We start from the raw sequence: 21,096 nt of genomic DNA on the forward strand, positions 1-21,096 counted from the left end.
GAGGTTTCATAAAGTCATTTTTCTACCGTATACATTTATAAATTTAATGGAAAGCTGTAAGATTCTGGTCCAAATTGCTGTTTGTTTCCTTTCTGATGATCGCTGGTTTGAGATAATCACCACCTCCACCTCCAAATTTACAACGGCATCATCTCACTATACTGATGCTATCTACTGAACTAATGAACGCCGAATAAGTAGAATCTTTGCTATATTGTGTGTGAAAATACTGTAGGCCACACAGGACCAAAACAATGTGTCCACACCTTCTAAAAGGAATCATATCAAATGTTTAAACTCTTGAAAATGATGATTTATGCGTTCAGATTTCTGCTGCACATGTTCAGCCTGTTGGAGAAAGCCAGGCTCCACGTGTTGACACAGTGTGTGCCAGCAGAAGGGCAGCTTTCCAACAAATTATCTCGTGGCCAGATTTAGACCTGAGCTGGTTAATGCCCAGAGTTTAACTCCTCCAGGTCCTTCTGGCTCGAGATGCTCCTCTCCCACCCACTCACAATCCACTGTCACCAGTCAGTTTCTCATCATATCCACACTGCACAGACTGGATTTAATAAAACACTTCATATCAGGAGAGCTGCGTTTTTAATTAAGGCCGTCATTATGGCAGCTGAAGATATTCACCCTGTGAGTGATGTTATAACACATGAGCTTTTTATTTTATCAGCTTGACCACACAGCAAACATTAAAGTCTCTCTGCTGTGGAAGGATCACTCATTATTCTGCTGGCACAGTGGGCATTATAACACACCAGAGTAAACAAACATATCAATTACGCTGTAATACATAAAATATTTGAATTTAGGCTCCTTGTATGACATAGTTTTCACCTTTTCTGGGCAAACAAGAGTTGTGCAGCAGCAGAGTAGGGTTTTCTGGCACAATTTCACCTGGTTTCAAGGTGCATTGAGAAAGGGAAAAGCCTGAAGAGGTTAAAAACTCCAGCAACACTTGTAGTGTAAAGCAAAATTTCAATGTGAGACCAAGGTGTTCAGTCTTGTGGACTTCATCCTAACAAAGGCTACTGGACTGACAAACAAGAGTTGTGTGTTTCTAAAACCTACCTGTATTGTTTTACATATTGTGTATCTGCTTCTCATGTCCAGCATTTGCCATACATGTTTGGCCAGTCTGTCATAATCCTCTTTCTCCATCGTACAGGAATCGTATGTAGATCTGAAAATTAAGGCATAATCCATGAGAGTGAAGACGAAACTTGAAGTAGTCCGCACCACGATGAAGTTCGCAAAAGTGATGAAGAGAGGTCGAGCCAAGACGTGTTGGGGATTGTAGGTCACCACCTGGACTGTTTTGAAACGAAGTCAGCCACGAAGCAGAGCTGCAGGAGTGAGGAGTGCAAAGAGGATTACTTAGTCAGCAGCCACTCTCACTGGCCGGCAAAGCTGAGATCATTGGCACCAAGACAACTCCAAGATGAACGCAACACTCTCAACCTTTGGCCAAGTTAGCCGGATCGTTTGGGAACAGGGTTGACAATTAAATTAAATTGCATTATGCTTAGTGCTTTTTCATACACTCTTAGTTTAACACACTCTGCAATTTTCTTTTTCATTAACTCTACTCCCAAATCATAGGAATAAAAAGAATGAATTGCTGCCTCTACTTTGCCTTTGCTCGCTCTTTGTGCATCTTGGTCTCCTTGCTAAAAAATAAATGCATTTTTGTATGTTTGATTGTGTTTAATGGAGTTGTTAGCTTCCGTTTAAGCTCTGGGACATTCATGAAAAAAAACTCTGTTGGCATATTCATCTAATGAAGACTAACAAGGTTGTTAATTTGGATCTAATCAATCCAGACGTTATTAAAATGCTGTTTCCCTTCAATTATGATACGGCATGAGACAACTTCATCTGTAGCTGCTTCTCAGTGGGATTCAAAACAGTCTAATGGGGGAACTCATTAAGGCATTTAAAGTAAGTGTTTTACCTGCTTTTTCTGAAAGCTGAAGCTATGTCAAGATATTCCTTGTCTCTATGTTTCAGGCATACAAAGACAACAACATTCAATTTATGAAAGCTACTTTCTTTAATCTCCTTCTACTTGTGAACAAAGTGTTCAGAGGCTGGACACTATAGATGATTGATTGATTAAATTATTGCTTATATGCTGTCCAGTGTCTTTTGTCTTATGGTGGGTCTTAGGCTGCAAGGCAAGGACTTATCTGTAAGCAATGCACAAACATTCTTAGCATTATGTTTCTTGAAATTTGCTGGCATACTGTTGTTGGTGCATCCTAAAGGATAAATTCACCCCAAAACTGAAAATTCATTATGTACTCACCCCAAAATGCCGATGGAAAGTGGGGTACAGTTTCGTAATCCACAAAAAAATTCTGGAGCATCACAGCAAAACAGCTTTGCACCATTCTCCTCAACAACTGAAGTAGATGGGGACTTGTTTAAAAACAACAGAAAAACAAGAGGAAATGGCTCCATACAGCTCTTCCAGCATAATCCAAGTCTCGATTTGGGATCTATTTCAGTTGTTTCAGAGAATGCTGCAATGTTGTTTTGCTGCGAAGCTCCTGAATTGTTTTCACCAGACTTTCCATTGACATGGGGGCGAATAGATAGTGACTGAATTTTCATTCTTGGATGAACCTATCCCCTGATGCTGTTTTCAGTATTTATCCTTCAACATATGAGATGGATTAAACTATTCAGATTCAAGAATGTACCTGTTGGTAGTATACTTTTGTTTTAAACATGACATAACAGAACATTGTATATCAACAAGATTAAGAAACTGGGAATCAGACGCAGACCAACAGAAGAAAATATCCGCCAGAACACGAGGTGCGCTGAAAGAGTCAGACCTCGGTATTGATGATGATGAGCAGCACTCATTGGGCTGATAGCATCAGCAGGCCTGTGGTCCCTGTGGTTGTAAGCTGGTTAAAGTTTTTGAGACTTGCATTGCTAATTGTGTCCATGCAAACGCACAGGGCCCCTTAGGCTGGTCTAATGAGTTCCCATCTGTCCCAACGTAACCGCGGAGCTCAGACCTTTCTTGCTGATTACTGTGCGTCTAAAAATAGCCGGCCAGGTCTATAAGGCAATTAGTTCCACTATAACTGCCACCACATCGGCATGGTTAAGAACGTTAAATAAAGCACCGAAAATGGTCAATGAGAGGTCACTGTTACTAGAAATAAGGACAGGGGATGAGTAAACCATTGAAGATAGTTCTGATACAGCATAGCCTTTACATTCCTTATAAGCAATTCAAATAAATGCCTGTGAATGTCTCTCCCCAGTTCCAACCACGTGCGTTATTTTATGTGGTCACTCTATTTGGAGTGCCTGTGAACTCGAGTCCACTTGAGGGAGGAGTTAGGATGAATTAGTTTGCTAAGAGCAGAAGCTAATTAGTGTTAAGGCAAACTGCTTTGGCTGTCCGCTATAATCAGCTGATCCTCCTCATGCACCTTGTGGCCTACGTGCTTGCCAAACATTTCACATATGCCGGACAGAGGCCTATTTGTGTCTGTTTGTGGCGCATCACAAATGTGCTGTGTAAGCTTGTGTGTGCGGGGCCGAGACTACAGTTGGACGGTGAAAGCATGCCGGCTTTTGTTGGCAGTTGCTGAAAGCTCTTGAAAGTGGAGACGAGCACAGCTCAGGAGGGTCAAAGTGAAACAGAGATGCAAAAATGGGTATCAGCAGAGAAAAGATGATCGGGATAGTTTGTCATTTTAAATTTCCCAGTGAAGTTTACTGTTTCAGTGCAATGCTGTCATTTTGGACAGTAACGTTTATTGTTAACCTGTAAAATATCCTTCCTCCACTATGTGAGTATCTTTATCACAAGTGTCTGATAACAACATTTGACAGATAATTTTAAAATGTGTATTTAGGTATATATAGGAATCAATCAATCAATCATCTGCCCCAAAAATCCAGTATCAATCAAGTAATGTAATTTTCTTACTAACTAGACTGTTGTACTTGCTCTAATACTACCAAGACTTTAGGTACTTAGTCATTATATCCACATTATGGATGATTAATTATCAAAAAGCTCATTAATTAACATTATCAGTTTATATCTAAGAACCAAAAGTCATCACTAAAAAGATTTTGAAACTGACAAACATAAAACATTATGAGACAAGAGAGCCCCTGTGCCCAAAAATCTAAAAGACTCCCTTGTTTTGAGCTTTAGCTTAGACATAATTAGCTCAACCTTACTCAGGTTTTATCTCATTTAAAAAAGAGTCCTACACCAACAACCATCTAATGGGGCTGAACTGGTAGAGAGACGCCACACAGGACAAAAATACTGCCACATGACAGACTCAGTGTTCTGATGGCTTAGCGGGTTTAAGAGACCCTGGGAATTACAGGCCTTAGCATGCTAAGTGGACCACTGAGAAGCACCAAGTTTAGACTTCAGAAAAGGTGGCAGATAACGTGAGACCTCATGCACACCAAGTGCAATATGCTGTCCTGCAAAATATTTAGATTAAGGGGTTTTTATTGCAATCAGACCACCTTTAGGCATGATGATAATCAGAAAAATGCCTGTTTTGCTCCTAACAATCAATCCTATTAGATCTCCTGACTCACTGCTGTCACCAACTGGTAGAAAACAGACTTGTTGCTAAATCAGCATGTCTCATTCACAGACACAGCTTACAGAATACTGATTTTAAACATTTTTATAAGTCTTATTACAGCATGATATTCGGACTGAATTGCATTTTTGTTTCACTAAGCATTTATTTTTATCCACTCTTGCATTGCTGATCAATTCGGAGATGTAGGCAGCATTTCACAGGTTTCGATGGCTAACTTTGTTACAGGTATGCATTTATAAAGGACATATGATCAGGAATTAAAGAAATGAAAAGTGAATCACAATCAGCATTCACTGATTGAAGAGAAGGGGCTTTGCTCTTGACCTTTGGAGAAATGGAAATATCCTTGCAGGCAGTGTTTAAACTCAAAGTAATGCATGGCAACAACAAAACCATTAATATTGGTTTAGAAACAGTATTAATATCTGATCTTTAGGAAATACATTTATATCCCATAAATTATATAACTATTAATGTTTTGTTTTGTTTACACAATAACAGCATATTTCACTGTAATCAAGTTTAGCTATATTGGGGTGACATTACAGTAACATCACCCATAGATTTTTAAAAATACATTATTACAATACACTCATAAAGCTGTAATGTCAAAGCAATTATTTGGTCAGACATCTGGCAAAGGATTTGCATGACATGCTGTTTATTTTTCCATTCCTGTTCCTGGGCTGGACGTCTAGACTGTTCAAACATGACTAAAGCTGCTGTGGTGGGCTGTCACATACTTACAGCTAGCCTCTAACAGCTGGTGGCTACGGGGGCAGTAACGCTGGTCTAACTAACTAAATGTCTGGTGTTCTGGCATAGTTAAACTTTGGTCAAGGTGGCTGACGTTAACTGTCCGTATGACACACAATTTAAGGATTTTAATTTCGTCCACTTCATGGTAAGTAAATGGATATTGACTCTAATTGATGTTCAGAGCCAGCCAGGGGCTTCTCGTAAAGCATGTTAGCTAACGTTAGCATACGTAGCTAGCTGCTAGCGCTTTTCCCATATCAGGCTAGCAGAGGCAGATGCTAGCTTTCAATAATATGTGCTAGCCTTGTTAGATGTGTAAGTTTAAACGTGATTGAAAACAAGGGAAAGTATCGAAACACTTCAGCTTTCATGGGAAGACACAGTTAGGCTATATGAAAGCCTGTGACAGCTAGCATTGCTAACATTGTCTTTATTATTTTACCGGTAACTGTCATTATTTTTAATTTCTGCCCGGAAGTAAAAAGATGTTACATTACACCATTTGCTTGTCACTAGTCGGGTTAACGTTACTACCTACTGGCTCCATATTTTTATAAGCTTCAACATGTTAGAATATCAACAATATTCATTAGCGCATCGGCTAATTCGGGCATACTGACTTCCACAGGCCGAAGACAATCCGGCGGTTTTCCTGATTTTCGACGCGCCGGTGGAGACCTGTTTTCGGGGTGAAGTGCCACCCATCTCCCTGCCACTGTGAACCTGGAAGAGCAACGCCGCCTTGTGACAAGCATCCGACATGACAGGTGGGTAAACACCAAACTATCGTGCACCTGTGTTAAACCTGAAGGCATAATTACGACCCTCCAAAAGTAGAATGGAGGAATGAATGCAGAGGAACATCACAGCTAGTTTTATGAGCTGTCTAATCCAAATCCAAACGCACTCACTGCTGACTCTTACAGTGTTTTGTGAGAGATACTTTGCAGCAGTGATCCAGACGTGTGTGTTTGTATGTGATGTGTCTGTTCTGTGCAGTGTGTCATGTGTGAATTTGCACAGAGATCACTCACCAGATATTTTCCCTGTGTTGGCATCTGCTGATTGCCACATTCCTTGAACCTCAAGCCCACTGACTGAATGGCTGTCCCACAGTGCCCCTCTCTCTCTGCCTGTCTCAACCCTCCTCTCTGTGTCTCACTGTGTCTCTCGCCCAGAGAGGGACTTGGGGTGGATAGTGAGGTCCATTGTGTCAGTGAGATGTTTATTAATGAGAGAGGCAGCACACAGGGAGCAGAGCTGCTATAGAAGGGACTAATCGTTAATCTCTTTGTTAATACGGTCAATCTGTGTATGTACTAGCAGAAATTACTCAGAAGCCTCAAGGTAGGGACACAGGAGTTGGTGCTCGGCTGGGACTCCTAGTTAATTTGTGAGTTTGTTTGAGTGTGAAACTTCACACGGAAGTTTGGAGTTGGCTTTTTCCGTTCAGGCTTGACAGAGGAGAAGTGTATGTTTGCAGGTGTCTTGTGTTTATTGCAGCCAAATTGAGCAGTTGTTGATGCATGTGAGTACCTTTTTGCATTTAGTTTATCTGACAAGGAATTGTGAAACTGAAGACAGTTCATTTTTTTGTGAGTATTGGGAGGCCTATTTCACAAAAATATATAACCAAAGAATAAGAGATTTTTAGTCTGCTGCCTGTAGCTTGACATGCGTGTTTTTGGCGTTGTTAGGAGGTTTTCTCTGTCTATGAAAGGAGTAGTGTGTGTTTGAGTGTGTGTGTGTGTGTGTTTGTGAGCCGGTGTGTGTTTGTTTGCCTGCCATGCCCTTGCCTGCGCCTGATGTCCCGGCCTCTCAGAGGCTGGCACTGGACTGCCGTACCCTTCTGGACCATCGCATTGGCAAGGGTAAGTGACAACACCATCGCCTCTGTTCTCTCACTGGCTCCGTTTCAGTTTCTAAGTGGCACAAACAGAGAATTATTCCGCTGAAAACTTGTTTTCTTCCCTGTGGTTTCATGATGCCTGACAAAAATATGTCATTTCGAAAATGGAAATTGCTGTTTATGGGTTTGATTTGCCCGAGCTGCCTCCTGTCCTGTAAAATTGATACAGCTTATTTCACAGTTTGTAGAGGGTACTTGAGCGCGAGAGTAGGCCAACATCAAAAGGACATTGGCTGAAATTGGTACTTGGCACATGTTGAGCAGTGTTTATTAAAGACAACTTTCATTCATTCCATTTTCTTTTTTTTACTTTCTGCCTTAATGTTGACTGATTCATAAAGTCTTGCATGAGCAAATGCTTCCCATTGGATCAGATGAAAGTTGTTCCTCCATCATAAAGAGATGCATTTAGCTCAACAGGGACTTTTTATAATCATGCCAACAATCAGATTTTCTGGCATTTGAGAACAAGGAAAACAAAGCTTGATTGTATTCTTGTATTGTATTCAAAAAAAGAAATTCACACTAAGTGTAGAGATGAATTTTTCTTGAAGGAGTTTAAACCGGAATGCCACCAATTTAACGTGTTAAAGTGTGTTTGCAGGTCTTGGGGAAGACTGCTGCGTATGTAAAAAAAAAAAAAAAACAGCTAGAAAAGTAGTATAAAGCCTTTTGTGGCTCCAGAGGAAGGTGCATGTTATCTGATAAATTGCCTTCATTGATATCACTCAGTAGCAAAAGTCAATATCTCTAGTTCTCCTGTATTGATTTGATCATTTTGTTTTTAAACTGTACATAATGAGTCCAACTGTGTTATTACCCACAATGCAACTTGGCTATAGAGTGACATCACTGGAGGCTCCACCACTTCATACTACTTGTTTCACATATGCAGTAGAACTCCCCAAGACCTGTAAACACACTTTAATGTGTAATATTGGTGGAGTTACCCTTTAAGTATCACATATATTTCTGCCTCAAGTTGCAGTGAAATACAGCGAGTGATAGTATGATACACTAAAAGGATGAACAGAATCTGTTTTTATGAGTTATGAATTGAGAACAATTCACCATCATCTTTAATTCATTGAAGCAGCCCTGTTGTAGCCCACTCTCTTCTCCTTGTTCAATCAATGACAGCTGAGCACTTGTGGTAATTGCAAAACCCAGCTTTATGATGGATCTTAGTTGTATTGCTCTCTTTTATATGTTTACAAAAAATCATTTTAATGCTGGTAGTAAGTCTTGAAAATTCATGCATTGTTATCTATAAACTGGCATTTGGAATAATGAAAAAAAACTTGAACCAAAAAAGGTTGAGTAGGGATGCACTTTATTTCAAGCGCTCGTTCATGCTTTTACGAGGAGGCTGCAGCAGTATTAGGTTAATGCTTTCGCTGCAAACTCGTGCATTAGAGCCAATTATGTGAGCATCATATCTGGTTTTACATTTGTCACTGTTATGGCTGTGTGGTGAGGCAGATAAAAGCATGAGTCTATTTGAAAGGTTTGCTCGTGTGGTGCATTCATGTGCAGGTGACCCTCTGTCATCAGAAAGGGGCGAGCCAGCTGCTGAAAAGTATTATTCATGCACTACGATTTTAGAAAATGAAACCTGGACGAGAATGAGCAAACCGTGACATCTTGAACGTTTCACAGTTTTGCATTGCATTGCCAGTAAACACGGTTATATAATCACACATTTGCTAACCTTGGATTGTAATTAAAAAAAGTGACTGATTTGAAAAGAAATATGGCTGGTGTATTTGAAGTATCCACTAGGCGGCCATTGTGGATGTTCAAGTAAAAAGTTTATTTTCAACCCTGACAAAATGAAGAAAGGGGACAATACATTTTGGTATTAGGCTACGAAACGGAAGGAAATGTAGTACAAAGTCGTATTAGCTTTGAAGGAAAAACTGAGAATAAGGAAGTGAAGAGGCATGGGAAGATTAACGAGGGAGAGGAGGGAAAGAGTGATGCTGGCGGGGGGTGGAGAGAAGGAGAAAGGAGATTGCGTGGGTGGGAGGTCTTCTCCCTTTCTATCCCCGTGGTGTACATTTCTCTGTCATTCTCTCACCCCCCTCCCCTTTCTCTGTTTCTTTCTGTGCAACTGAGAGAAATGATTATGAGTGTTTGTATGTGTGCCTGCATGTGAAATCTGCACTGCCCCCTTTAGAAGGAGCGCTGTTGCAGAAGACAAACAGGAAAATCCAAGGTCATCACGGCACGCTTCTCTGTGACGTTGCCTCTCAGCCCCCTTTTGTGCGCGCGCGTGTGTAACCCTCTGTGTGTGTGTGTGTGTGTGTGTGTGTGTATCTGCGCGGCAGAGAGAGTGTGTGTAAATCATTGCATCGAGCCAGGCTCTGCACCAATCACGGTGCGCATTTTAGCTCCAAGCACACGTGCAGGCATTTATCCTAGAGTGTGTGTGTGTGTTTTGTGTGCGTTTTCAGTGCCTCTTGGCACGGCAGTGTGTCTGTATGAGCGTCTGAAGCTGCATTAAGGAAACATAAGCGTCTGTCGTGAGAGGCTCCAACATCACGATCGATGTACGGTAAGGATAATAGTCTCTCCTGCATTTGTGTGTGTGTTCTCATCTGTGTAAGCATATGAGTTATGTGAAGCATCCAGCGTTCAGCCTGTTTTCCTACATTCTAAAAACACGTTTCTTCGGAGCTCGTCATGGACTGCAGCTGTCACTAGACTGAAATGTCTCCTATAAGCATGTTACGAGAACTTGGACTCTTATGAGGATACAGTTCTATTAAATTATAGTCTTAGCTTACAAGAAGACCCTGCTTTGAAGATGTTTATTTTCGGTAATAGATACTTATTTTGTCTTATTTTTGTCTTTTAACTTCTGTTGTATTTGACGTGGTAACATTGTGCTCCATGCACTGGAAACATATCCTAACTGTTGCTGTTATCAGTGTTATCGACTTTGATGTGTTTTATGAAGCTTACTGTACAAATGCTACATTTTCTCATCGTGGTTTTCCTGATTTGCTAATATTTAAGGAAACACATGAAAAATTAATGTGTCCCTGAAACCAGGAAACGTACTTTATGTGCTGCTAAAAGTTAGATGGGTCACATTTCTGTAAAATGTTCACATCATGAGAAAATGCCCTTGGTATTATGGTTTGCTGTCGCTAAGGTATTACTGGGACAAGTTGATATATGGTTCATTGATTAGCACTAATTAAATATGTAGTCAGCTTTGCTTTGCAGACTATTGATGGACACAGACTTTAGTTTGTAGGTTAATGAATCATCAACGCAGACAATGCACACTGGCCGATCGAGCTCGGTAAGCCTTCACTGTGCAGTGTCGCTGGTGAGCCACTGTATGGAAATGGTGCTCTGGGCTTGAGTCCCTCATAGCCCAGTTTTGGTGCCTGTTAGACTGTGATTCATAGCGTGTCAGATTGGCCTTGTGTCACAAGGATTTGAAGGCAGCTGGGTCTGTTCATCAGTATGTTGGTCGCATTACACCAGCCGCGTTCGCTGCCACACGCCCACACTGGATCAAATGTGTGCTTTGAATCAGGCGCACATGGATTGATGGCTGAAAAAAATGTATACAGTGTACATTTGCCTCTGCAAAGTGTGCATGCAGTGTGTGTGTGCATGTCAATAGCTTGAAGATACATTCTCAATAGCTAGAGCTCATCGTGACAGAAAGAAGAGGGGGGTAGATTCATGTTGTGGTGATATATGCAGTTTGAATAGCTCATGCCTTAGTGACAAAAATGTCATACTCTTTGTCACGCTTTCCCTAATGCTATCTGCATCTTCTCCACGAGACTCACCACCTCTCCTCACCTCACTGAGTGACAGTTTATGTGCATATTGGCTGTTGAATCTGCCTTGCTCATTATTCAGTATTTGCTCAGACTCCCCTCGCCTATCCTCTTGTTCTCTCTGCATGTTTGTAGATTCGGCCGTGTGCTTGCATTTCACTGTTTAAGGATGTTTTGACCGTCTTTGTTTGCTGATGTAAAAATAGCAGGACTTGGTCTGTTTCCCCCCCTCTCGTTCTGTTATGTAAGAACACCCCTGAAGGGCAACATGCTTTGTAACCATCATGAGAAGTGTCATGAATTTTGCACAGGTGTATATATATACGGCATGGCGGTGCCTACAAAGTGTGCCCTGTTTGCTTGTTTGTGTTTGTGAGTGCGGCCAGTAAAACCAGTGCTTTGAATGACGCCAGGTGAAGGTGAGGTCTGAATGTGTAGTGATGACTTTTGTCTGTCTCTCAACCACACTAATATACATACACACAAACACACAGATCCAAAGCGTGTTTGATATTCTCCTTGCAGGGCATCAGGACTATATTTACTCTCCTTGTCAGCCATGTGATTTTAGTAACAACAGAGCAGCTTTGGAACAGCAGGTGCAGATATGACACTGCAGCATACGCTGGGCTACTTGTCACACACTACCTGTGTGTGTGTGTGTGTGTGTGTGTGCTTTTAATTAGTTTGACCATTCCTTTAGATAAATTCCTTTTGTTTCAGACATTAATGAAGAACCTTTTTGGTTTGGTTTGATGCGCAAAAAAGCTCCAATGTGTTTATTTTGACAGATGATGTGATTTTGATATGAGTCACCATTTTAGTAGGAGATGATAATTTTTGCATTTCATTTTCACTGAAAAACAACGATGCTGTAATTCTTGCTGAGGTCTGTACCAAACAGGCATGTTTCTCTCAGTCTGGAGAATATGATTTCTATGCAAGGGGATCTCTGTACCAACATGATGCTTCTTTTTATAATGGCATGTTGTGACAGCTTTTAGCTTTTTATGCAACTCTGATATTGCACTAGGCCATATTGCGATTTCAGTAATATTTCGATTATTTGTTCAGCCCTAGTTTGCGGTGTGTTAATGTCCAGTGGTGAGTGGGGATACAATAATTATACAGTTAAAGTCTAAGGAAAAATCACATATTCATGCTTTTAATGTATTAATTATTGTATTTAGTCCTTGCAACATCTCTTTGTTGGCATTTGTTTTTTTTAGTTGTCTTTCGAAACGGAATCAATACAGTACAAAAATGATCAAATAAAAACAAAGTTGATTAAAGGTGTTGTACCTTCAGCAGCGACTTTTTTGGTAAGTCTTGAAGATATCGGATATCATTCCTCTTGAACAACCCCCCGGATATTCTTCCAAAGTAGTCCCATACCAACGACTTAAGGTGCTTTTCGTTGGTGGAGACGAAGCTTTGGTGTTCAGCCTTGGCCATTGTTTAGCTATTGTAGTCCCCCTCAAACACAAACAAGGTCAGTGACAGTGTGTGTAACTTTGCTTACCTGAACTTCTTGCTGCACTGCATTTGAGCTGGTGCACCAGGTTTATGAGTTCCTCCTTCAGTCTGCCCGTTGCACCAGCAGTTGTTTTTATTTGTTTACTTGTTGTATCCTTCATGGTTACAAAACTGTGACGTTTTAAACCATGCTTAATGCTAAAATCGGTTAATCACTGCATCTCCAGTGCTGATATCTGCAATCCTAAGAGCCATGCTCCTATTAACACTTGACTATGTTTGTGTAAGTGTGAGGATAATTATTTAAGTATTATCATTCACAAACATGCCTTTAGAGCCGTGTATTTATTTTGTTTGCCCCTATTTTTCTGACTTGATCGTGCGCTTTTATTCTCCCCTCTCGCTATCTCTCTTTCTCTCACTCTGAAGTGAAAGCATTAAACTGACATCCTGGGGGAAATGGAGAGTGTAATCTGTTAATGTACCAGTCCATTGTTACAAGGACAAAAATAGCATTGTGATTGGCTGGCTCCTTCCTGTGGTAATTTAAGGGGTGGAGACCCCTCACATGTGTCCCTATATGCACAGATAATTTCAGTGGGCATGGATGTGCCACTTAGCATCTAATCAGTGAAACAAGTAAAAGAATAGCCAAAAGTTCCCCAACTCTGCAACCAGGCTGCAGAGATGTCCGCCTTCTCTTTATTGTATTGTTCTGTCTACCAACAACCAGTAATTCATTGTTCCTGTGTGCGAGCTTGTTTGTGTGTGGGCTTATGTGTGAGTGTGTATGGAGCAGCAGAGGATCTCGGTGTCCAGCCCCTAAAAGTGTTGTCAGCTTGCCATGCAGAGTGGGTGGATGTCGTGAGACCCCCTATGTGTGCTTTTCACCACTGTCATCCAAATTCATGTCCACCCACTTTGTTGCTCGCGCTTAGTTTTTTTTTCCAAACTAACCCATCATTACCAACACCAGAAACACAAAATAACTCTTTATTTTATTTTATTTTATTTTATGTTATTTTTTTACTTACAAACTTAGCACCACTCTGAAACTAAGCAGTATTGTTAATGAATAGGTTAATGTTTTAAATTATGCTGGTGAATAAACCTGTCAATTGAAAATTAATCTGCAACAGTTATGAGTCATTTATCAGACAAAAATGTGAAAAGCACTTAAATCTAACGCTCTGCTGCTTTTGCCTCTTCATGTCATATAAACTAAATGGCTTTGAGTTTTGTACTTTTCTTTTGACAGCAATTTGAATTGGAAGACGTCTAAAAATAATCATCAGTTGCATTAGTGTTGCATTCACACCGATCAGTTGCAGTAGGAGCAGTATACCGGTGTTAAGGTATACCATGGTATGAAAATGGACTGTTAATAATGTACTATTGGTATTAAATATATACATATTTTATGTTTATATGAAGTTTCATGTCTATCAGGACATAATATTTTGTGAATTTTTCATACAATGTTTGTATGAAAAAAACCCTTCTGTGTAAAGATGGTTATCATACCATTAAAAGCTCACACAGTTGCAAGCCTAGCAGCAACAATAAAAGGGCTGACAGCTGAAGTGAACAGCATTCATCATCTCTCTACAGTGCAATGTGCTGGAAAGCCTTCATTCCTTGCATCAACCTCACCTCAAATTTCCCCAGATACCAATCCTATCAAGCATCCATGGGATGTGACGATACAAGTCAGATCCATGCAGGCCCCACCGTGGATCAGACTTGGCTATGACCCGTTGAGGCATGGACACAGGTCCTTTGGGTGTGTCCTGTGGTGTCTCACCAGGTTGTTGGATTCTTTAAGTCCTGTGGGTTGCGAGGTAGGTCCTCCATGGATCGGACTTGTTCCAACACATGCCATGGATGCCTGATCAGATTGGGATCTTAGGTGTTTGGAGGCAATGTCAATGCCATAAGCTCTTTGTCATGAGCAGTTGTTTGCACTGGGGCAGAGTGCATTATCCTACTGGGGGGGCACGTTGCTTGGTCTGCTACAGTGTTCGGGTGGGTGGTGCATGCAAAGTGGCATCAACATGAATGCCAGGACCCAGAGTCTACCAGCAGAACATTGCATTGTAACGAAATGATCAATGTCATTCACATCACCTGTCAGTGGTTTTAACGTTGTTAAAGTGACCAGGATATGTTGAATATTGAGCTTCATTAACACATGAACTGCTTTTCATCAAGCTCCTGAAAATGCATTATTCTTCGACCTTAAGATTAATTGACTTTTGTTTCAAGAAACTGTGTAGATATACAGTCAAAGTTTATATTAACACTGTGTGTGATTGCCCTCCCGGCCCGCCTAAAAAGAACCAAAGGCAATAACTTTAAGGTCATGCTACAAAATTAAAAAGTAAAGAACATAACCTATGACTAGAACTTGATTATAGCAGTCATAATGGAAAATGGAGATACCTGCAGTGCACCACAGGAGTATGGAATAATATGTAAATTGCTACACCCACTGAGCTGTTAAGAATTATTATGGATTTTTGGCACAATAGCACTACTGAAGTTTTCCCTCTAAAAAAACAAAACTAAAATATTTCCTGTTACCTCTCTCTCTTAACTCCTCCCAAAAAATCTCTTCCCTCTCCTGCTGACAGAGAGGATAGGACAGATTTGTACTGGACAGAGAAGATGCAATAAGTAGCACTAATCTGTGACTCATTCAGTGCATCACAGTCCACCTCCCCCATCACGCTTCCATCCATGTCTCGTTTTCTCTTTTGCTGCCTGTGTCTTTGTCACTCATTGTCCTCCACCCTATCCTCTCTACACTTGGGACCTGCTGCATTAATTCATCGGCGACTCCTACACTCAGGCCCCGGGCCAATACAGCTACGATGAGAGGAGATGGTGGAGGGAGGCTGGGTGGGTGCAGGAGGAAGGGACAGAGGGAGGGAGGAAGGGGTGCAAAGGCCTCATTAGTGTTTGAAGTGATGGAGGAGAGAGGAACAGCACTATGAATAGACATACAGCTCTCAGAGATAAGCCTGAGCTCCAGCAGAACTCCTGCTGTGGACTTCAGCTGAACTTTTAGAGCACAGACAGAAGCCTTGAAACAAACACTTTTATGTGGTTAAGACGCTAAAGATGCCTTTTACTCTATTAAAGGGCTTTTCAAGGACGTCCTGCTTATGCTCACTGCTTTCCTCCCAGGTGCAGGTCACTGATAACATACCAGAAGGCTAGTGAATGTAGGAGCATAGCCCTGAAGAAGGAGTGTTATTGGGGCAGCTGTGGTTTAGGTTGATGGGTTTATCCTCAGCTCCTCCTGGCATGTGGAAGTGTCCTTTGACAAGACACTGGCTCCTGAAGGTCAGGTCAGGCCAGTTTGGTAGCTTGGTGCCATTGGTGTGTGAAAGGATGATCCAAAATATCAAACTTAAGTATACAATTCCTCATTTAAACCTGCTTTGCAGCACTTTTACCCATAAATAAGCATCTATTCCATTCAAATCCTTGCCAAACGAGCTCACAAAATGCTGATTAACCTGTCACTGCCTGGGTAAATCTCTCTATTTAACAGTATACTGGAGTTTTTAAATCTCTCTTCGGTGACTATCCCACGCTGCTCGGCTCATTTTACATCAACCAGCAAAAACTGGTTTGTCACAACCGTAGCGACAGAGTAGACTACAGCAACTAGGAGTATGCTTGGGCCTATGGGGTTACAAACAGGTCGACTATATGTGTGTAGTTAATCTTACTGCCAGAAGTGGGCGGCAAAAGGGTGGAGGGTGAGCTTACAGTATGTTACAGTCGTTGCCTCATCTCAATTGTGAAAATCAGTTAAAAATTTATCCATGACTTTGGAAATAAATTCTTGCTGGTCAATCCTCCAGGTAAACTCCAAACTCTTCTCTCCAACTCTGACTCACGTTTCAACTGTTGTCTTCCTGCAACAATTTCAGCACGGGAAGCTCTATTTTGTAACATTTTATAGAATTAATGGTTTATCAATTAATTTGAGAGAATTGTTGACAGATGATTCCACCAAGAAAATAGTTAGTTGCAGCAAAACATTTGTGTGTGGGATCTTTGTACTCTATGTTTGTTCCCCATCCTTACTTTATGTCAAGTGGTCTCTGTTTGAATTAGGTTGATTTATTTCTTATTTTTCTGATTATATATCACAGGAAAATTAGCTGTATTGCACAGGAAACTTGCTGTGGTGTTACAGCCAGACTCATCTCATCCATTTGCATTTGTGAGTCAGGCACATGGCAGCTGATTGCCTCCCTTGTCTGTGTGAAATAAGCCCATTTGGTCCATTTTATATAGAGAAAATGAATTTTAGGATTTTAGGATGTGAAGCACTAGTTGACAGCTGGTTTGGACAATCTAGTCCCTGTAGGAGGCTGGATGTCTCTTACTGATCAGTACGAGGCACAATACATATCACTGGTTTTGCTTGGCTCTGTTTAGTTCAGAGTTCTCATACATTTCTGGTGGTGCTTAAAAAGAAGAAATGTGATGTCTTGGTGTCATGAGTTAAGAGATAATTTGCTGTATGTTGGATACAGTACACTGTGAGATGGCGGGATGTCAAATAGCTGGTAATCTTGTTAATGTCTGGTCAGTGTGCTTACAGAATGTATTTTGTGCCATATCAGCAAGAAGGATTTCAATCTGTGTAACAGCAAACTAAAATGATGAATAATGAAAAATTTTTCCTTTGGGAGAATAGAGGGAAGGAAATTGACGTTGGGTGGGAGGAAGGAAGAAAAGCTGTTTCTTTGCAGATTGTTATGCTTTTGTCTGACACGTCTGTTGAAGTGTCAGGCTATCAAATCCTTCATTTACCTTCACTGCATTGCTGAAACCATAATGACCTACTTTTTTGTGACTCCTAAACTCATATATCCTTGTTTGATGTAAGCAAGAAGATAATAATCTTTAGGATAATAGTTGTTATTCGCAACTGTATGAAAGGTTAGATTATTTATTTGGGGTTTTTGGGAGTTATCCCCCCCCGTTTCTTCATTCTCCCAGGGTCTCCTTATGACTCACCACTGCTGAATTCCCTCAGCCAGTCAGAATCCAGCTCTCTCTTTGCTGCCTAGCCTGCTTTCTCCTCAATGCAAAGTCAGAAAAATCACTGTTCAGTGTGTTGCACCCTTCTCTTCAAGGCTATCCTGATTGCATTGAGAAAGAGAGTGTGTGCGCATGTGTGTGTGTGTGTGTGTGTTATCTGAGCAGCATTGTTGTGACTGTAATTATCTTGTGACCACATTCTTTCCATATCTGGCTCTTCTCAGCTGTCTTTGCACAGAAGTACCTTCACTTAGCCAAGCTTCTGTTTACATGAATCTCTATAAAAATGAACACATCTTCATGTTTTTAATCTTGGACTTGGTATTTTGAATGATGGCATCACGCCAGTACTGACATAAGTGATTTTAATTCAACATTTGGCAACTTCTGCACTTTGGCAGGGTATTTGAATATGCTGTTTTGTGGATATTTGCTCTGTTTTTCAAACTGGTCTGATGAAAAGCGATTGATGGTGCAGTTTGTCTTCTTTTCATATTCAGCAGTTCACTAGGAAACACCCTGCTTTTCTACACTTCACTTAATCATTTTTACCTGTCACAGCAGGCTAGATGACGGCGCCTACAGTTATAAAATTAACCACGTGTACGTTTATATTCAAGTGTGCCACTTCAATAAGACATTAACTATAGTACTGACAAGACTGTTGTCAGTACTTGCTCGTTAGCTTACCCATTATTATTTTAATAGCTGCAGCTGTGTTTTCCTCGCTGACAAGTCAATTGACGGTTGCTACAGCATTTATTTCCTGACTTACTTTTCAGCCCTTATATTTCCACGCTGCCTCTGTGGTGATGCAGTTATTGTCAAGTTATTATTAGTTGCTGCCTTTAAATCACTGTAATTACCCTACCTACAGTGCTGACACTTACCTTTGGAACAAGTGGCCAATTTAAGACATACTATGTTACTTAGGCACTGTGTTCTTCCATGTACACAGAACAGACGGATTTTACTGCGACAGAAAAGGGATGATAGAAGAAGACATGTTTACTTGTTATATTTCTTTCTCTATTTTTATTGTATTTCTGTCAGTCATACTGCATGAGTTAACTTGACCCTCTCTCTTGTTTTTCTTCCTCTATATCTCTTGCCTTCTTTAGGGGTTTGCGGTTGTTGCGGGGCCCTCAGGCCTCGGTACAAGAGGCTGGTAGACAACATCTTCCCAGAAGACCCAGAGGTGAGAAGCTCAAGCGATACTTTCTGTTTCTTTGGTAATGCCTTGCCTAACCCGAACAGGTATTCTTCTATCTTCTTTATGATTGTGTGTATCTTTCTATTGCATTTGGTGTGTTATTGTTAAGGTAGTTGTTATCTAATCATATAGGCTATTAAGTTGAATTTATACAAGAACAGTGCACAACAAATCACATATTTCAAAAAGGCAAGAAGAAATTGTGAGAAATTTAGTGCTGTATTAGATTTAGCTGGAAGCTTTCCATCTGCAGTCCCTTAGCAGGTTCATATAAACACCATGTTATTATATTGTCTTAGGTTTAGGAAGACTAAGGTAGACGTGATCAGAAAACCACCTCCATACCTCACTATTTTTTTCAAAGCTGTTGGCATCAAACCACAGACCCCGTCTTTGCTACCGTTTTCTCAGATTATCTGAGATCTGATGCAGCTGACGCTTAAAGAGAATTAATTTCGGTGAAGATGGAGCTGATTTGTTGCAGAGGAAACTCTTCATAAGTTCCTCTGTGCTACTGCAGTAACCCACTTTACCTTTAAGATCTGTGGCCAAAACTGCAATACACGGGGCATAAAAGTACACACAGACCTCATTTTTGTGTGCTTGCAGGTGCACTTGCTCATTGTGCTCTCAAAAATGATTTCTAAGTTTGACTTCAAGCTGCTGTAACTGTAACTAACTGCATCCTGGCAGCTTGGGAATAATAAAGGTGTCTGATAACATTTACTCAGAAGTGTGTCACACTGTGGGAGCATGTGGGGGTGTGTGTGGATATATACATTAACTGTAGTTCAGTGTTTCTCCCAGACAGTTAGTGGTATGGTGCTTAAATGTAAGTTGTCTTGCTTGTCCTTGCTTCTGTCTCGTGAAAACAAATGTCCCTACAGTGGTTTGTACATTACTAGTTTAAACTGGATCAGTTTATTAGTGTATTAGGTCCTGGCCGTTCCTTGATTTACTCTGTTAAAATTCTACAGAAGTCTGTACTGTGAGTCTACAGAACTACAAAATGATTGACTCTAATGAACAAAAGCCAAAAATCAGCTTTTCAACTGGAAGGGTGTTGTTTTATAGCCAGCTGCAATATTCTGACTGTGCGATCGATAATGGACTCTAGCCACAGGATGTTTTAGAGAAGTAGACAGACGCAGAGCTGTCGCCCTGTGCTGATCTCCAAAATAACCCTCTGATGAGAGGAATAGGCCCCACTTCTACAGCAGACATTTTGACTTGTCCTTGTCGGACAACCACAGGATTAATTAGGCCCCCATCACATTTAGGTATGCCAGGAAGCCATGCTAATGTGGCTGCATACACAAAAGAAAGGCCAAGAGCTGAAAAATCTTGAATTGAATAAGTCAGCTGTTTTGATGTTGTTAATTACACCTGTGTGTGTGTGTGCCCTGCAATAACATACACAAAACATATCTGCTGTGAAACTGTGCGATGCCACGGAGCTAGAGATTGAACTTCAAAATGACTTCAGCAGAGTGCTTTGCCAGCAATGTTGCCTGCACTCTCTAGCATGTATGGTAATAGGCCTTTTTCACGGAAGAGGTTAGGCTTGTTGGAGATGAGCTGCGCCTCGAGCAGGCGGTGGCAGCAGGGGGCAGTGACAAAGAGCTGGAGTCAAGACAAACAGTTCCCTGCAGCCTTCAGTCCATACAAGAAGTCACAGAAACACTCGCATCCTGTTAAATCCAATCCCGACTGAATAAAATGCCAATGGACCAATCTATTCAGCTTTAACCCTTTTTCTAATAATTGTTGTTTTAATATAGTATGCTCTTCTGTGTGACAGGGCAGACTAATACATGCTATAAAGGCAACCTGTGATAATCACATGATGTTGCTGCTATGGTTTAACCTCCATAATGCTCGATTACTTTGCACAAGAATTTAGACTTTATCACGTCAGAAAAGCCATCATATCATTTTGCCACTGTTTATAAATGGGCTTCCAAGACTTGATTGCTGGACCTGCTCTCAAACTACAGAACCTCAAACATGACTTTTAAAGGATTCAAACAAAGAGAGGAGAAAAACAGGACAGAAAAGTTTTCATTATTGATCTGTCATTCACACTGCCAGGGCTGAACATCTGTACAGATGTTATTTTAACAATCCTCACAGCCCACTTAAAAAATGATTTGTGGTGACAAGAAACTTAATAGAGTATATGCCGTTTCTTCAGCTTCTCTGATAAGTCACCTTCGACCACACAATATTTATTCTATTAACAGAATT

The 21,096-nt window shown here is 40.8% G+C and overlaps 1 protein-coding gene across 2 annotated transcripts in view; it reads left to right on the forward strand.

Moving 5' to 3' along the window:
• Positions 1 to 5,379: 5,379 nt before the first annotated feature.
• LOC141018289 (protein EFR3 homolog B) overlaps positions 5,380 to 21,096 on the forward strand; it is a 34,463-nt gene continuing 18,746 nt past the window's right edge. Inside the window, exons 1-3 of one of the 2 annotated variants that reach the window (XM_073493220.1) lie at positions 5,380 to 5,523; positions 6,007 to 6,145; positions 18,758 to 18,834. In XM_073493220.1, the coding sequence (XP_073349321.1) occupies positions 6,139 to 6,145; positions 18,758 to 18,834 (84 nt within the window). In that variant the 5' untranslated portion in view covers positions 5,380 to 5,523; positions 6,007 to 6,138. Of the gene's footprint in view, positions 5,524 to 6,006; positions 6,146 to 9,777; positions 9,845 to 18,757; positions 18,835 to 21,096 lie in introns of those variants that run through there. The other variant, XM_073493222.1, reaches the window with a different exon arrangement.

The sequence above is a fragment of the Pagrus major genome, chromosome 22 (genome assembly GCF_040436345.1).
Source record: "Pagrus major chromosome 22, Pma_NU_1.0".
Lineage (NCBI taxonomy): Eukaryota > Metazoa > Chordata > Actinopteri > Spariformes > Sparidae > Pagrus > Pagrus major.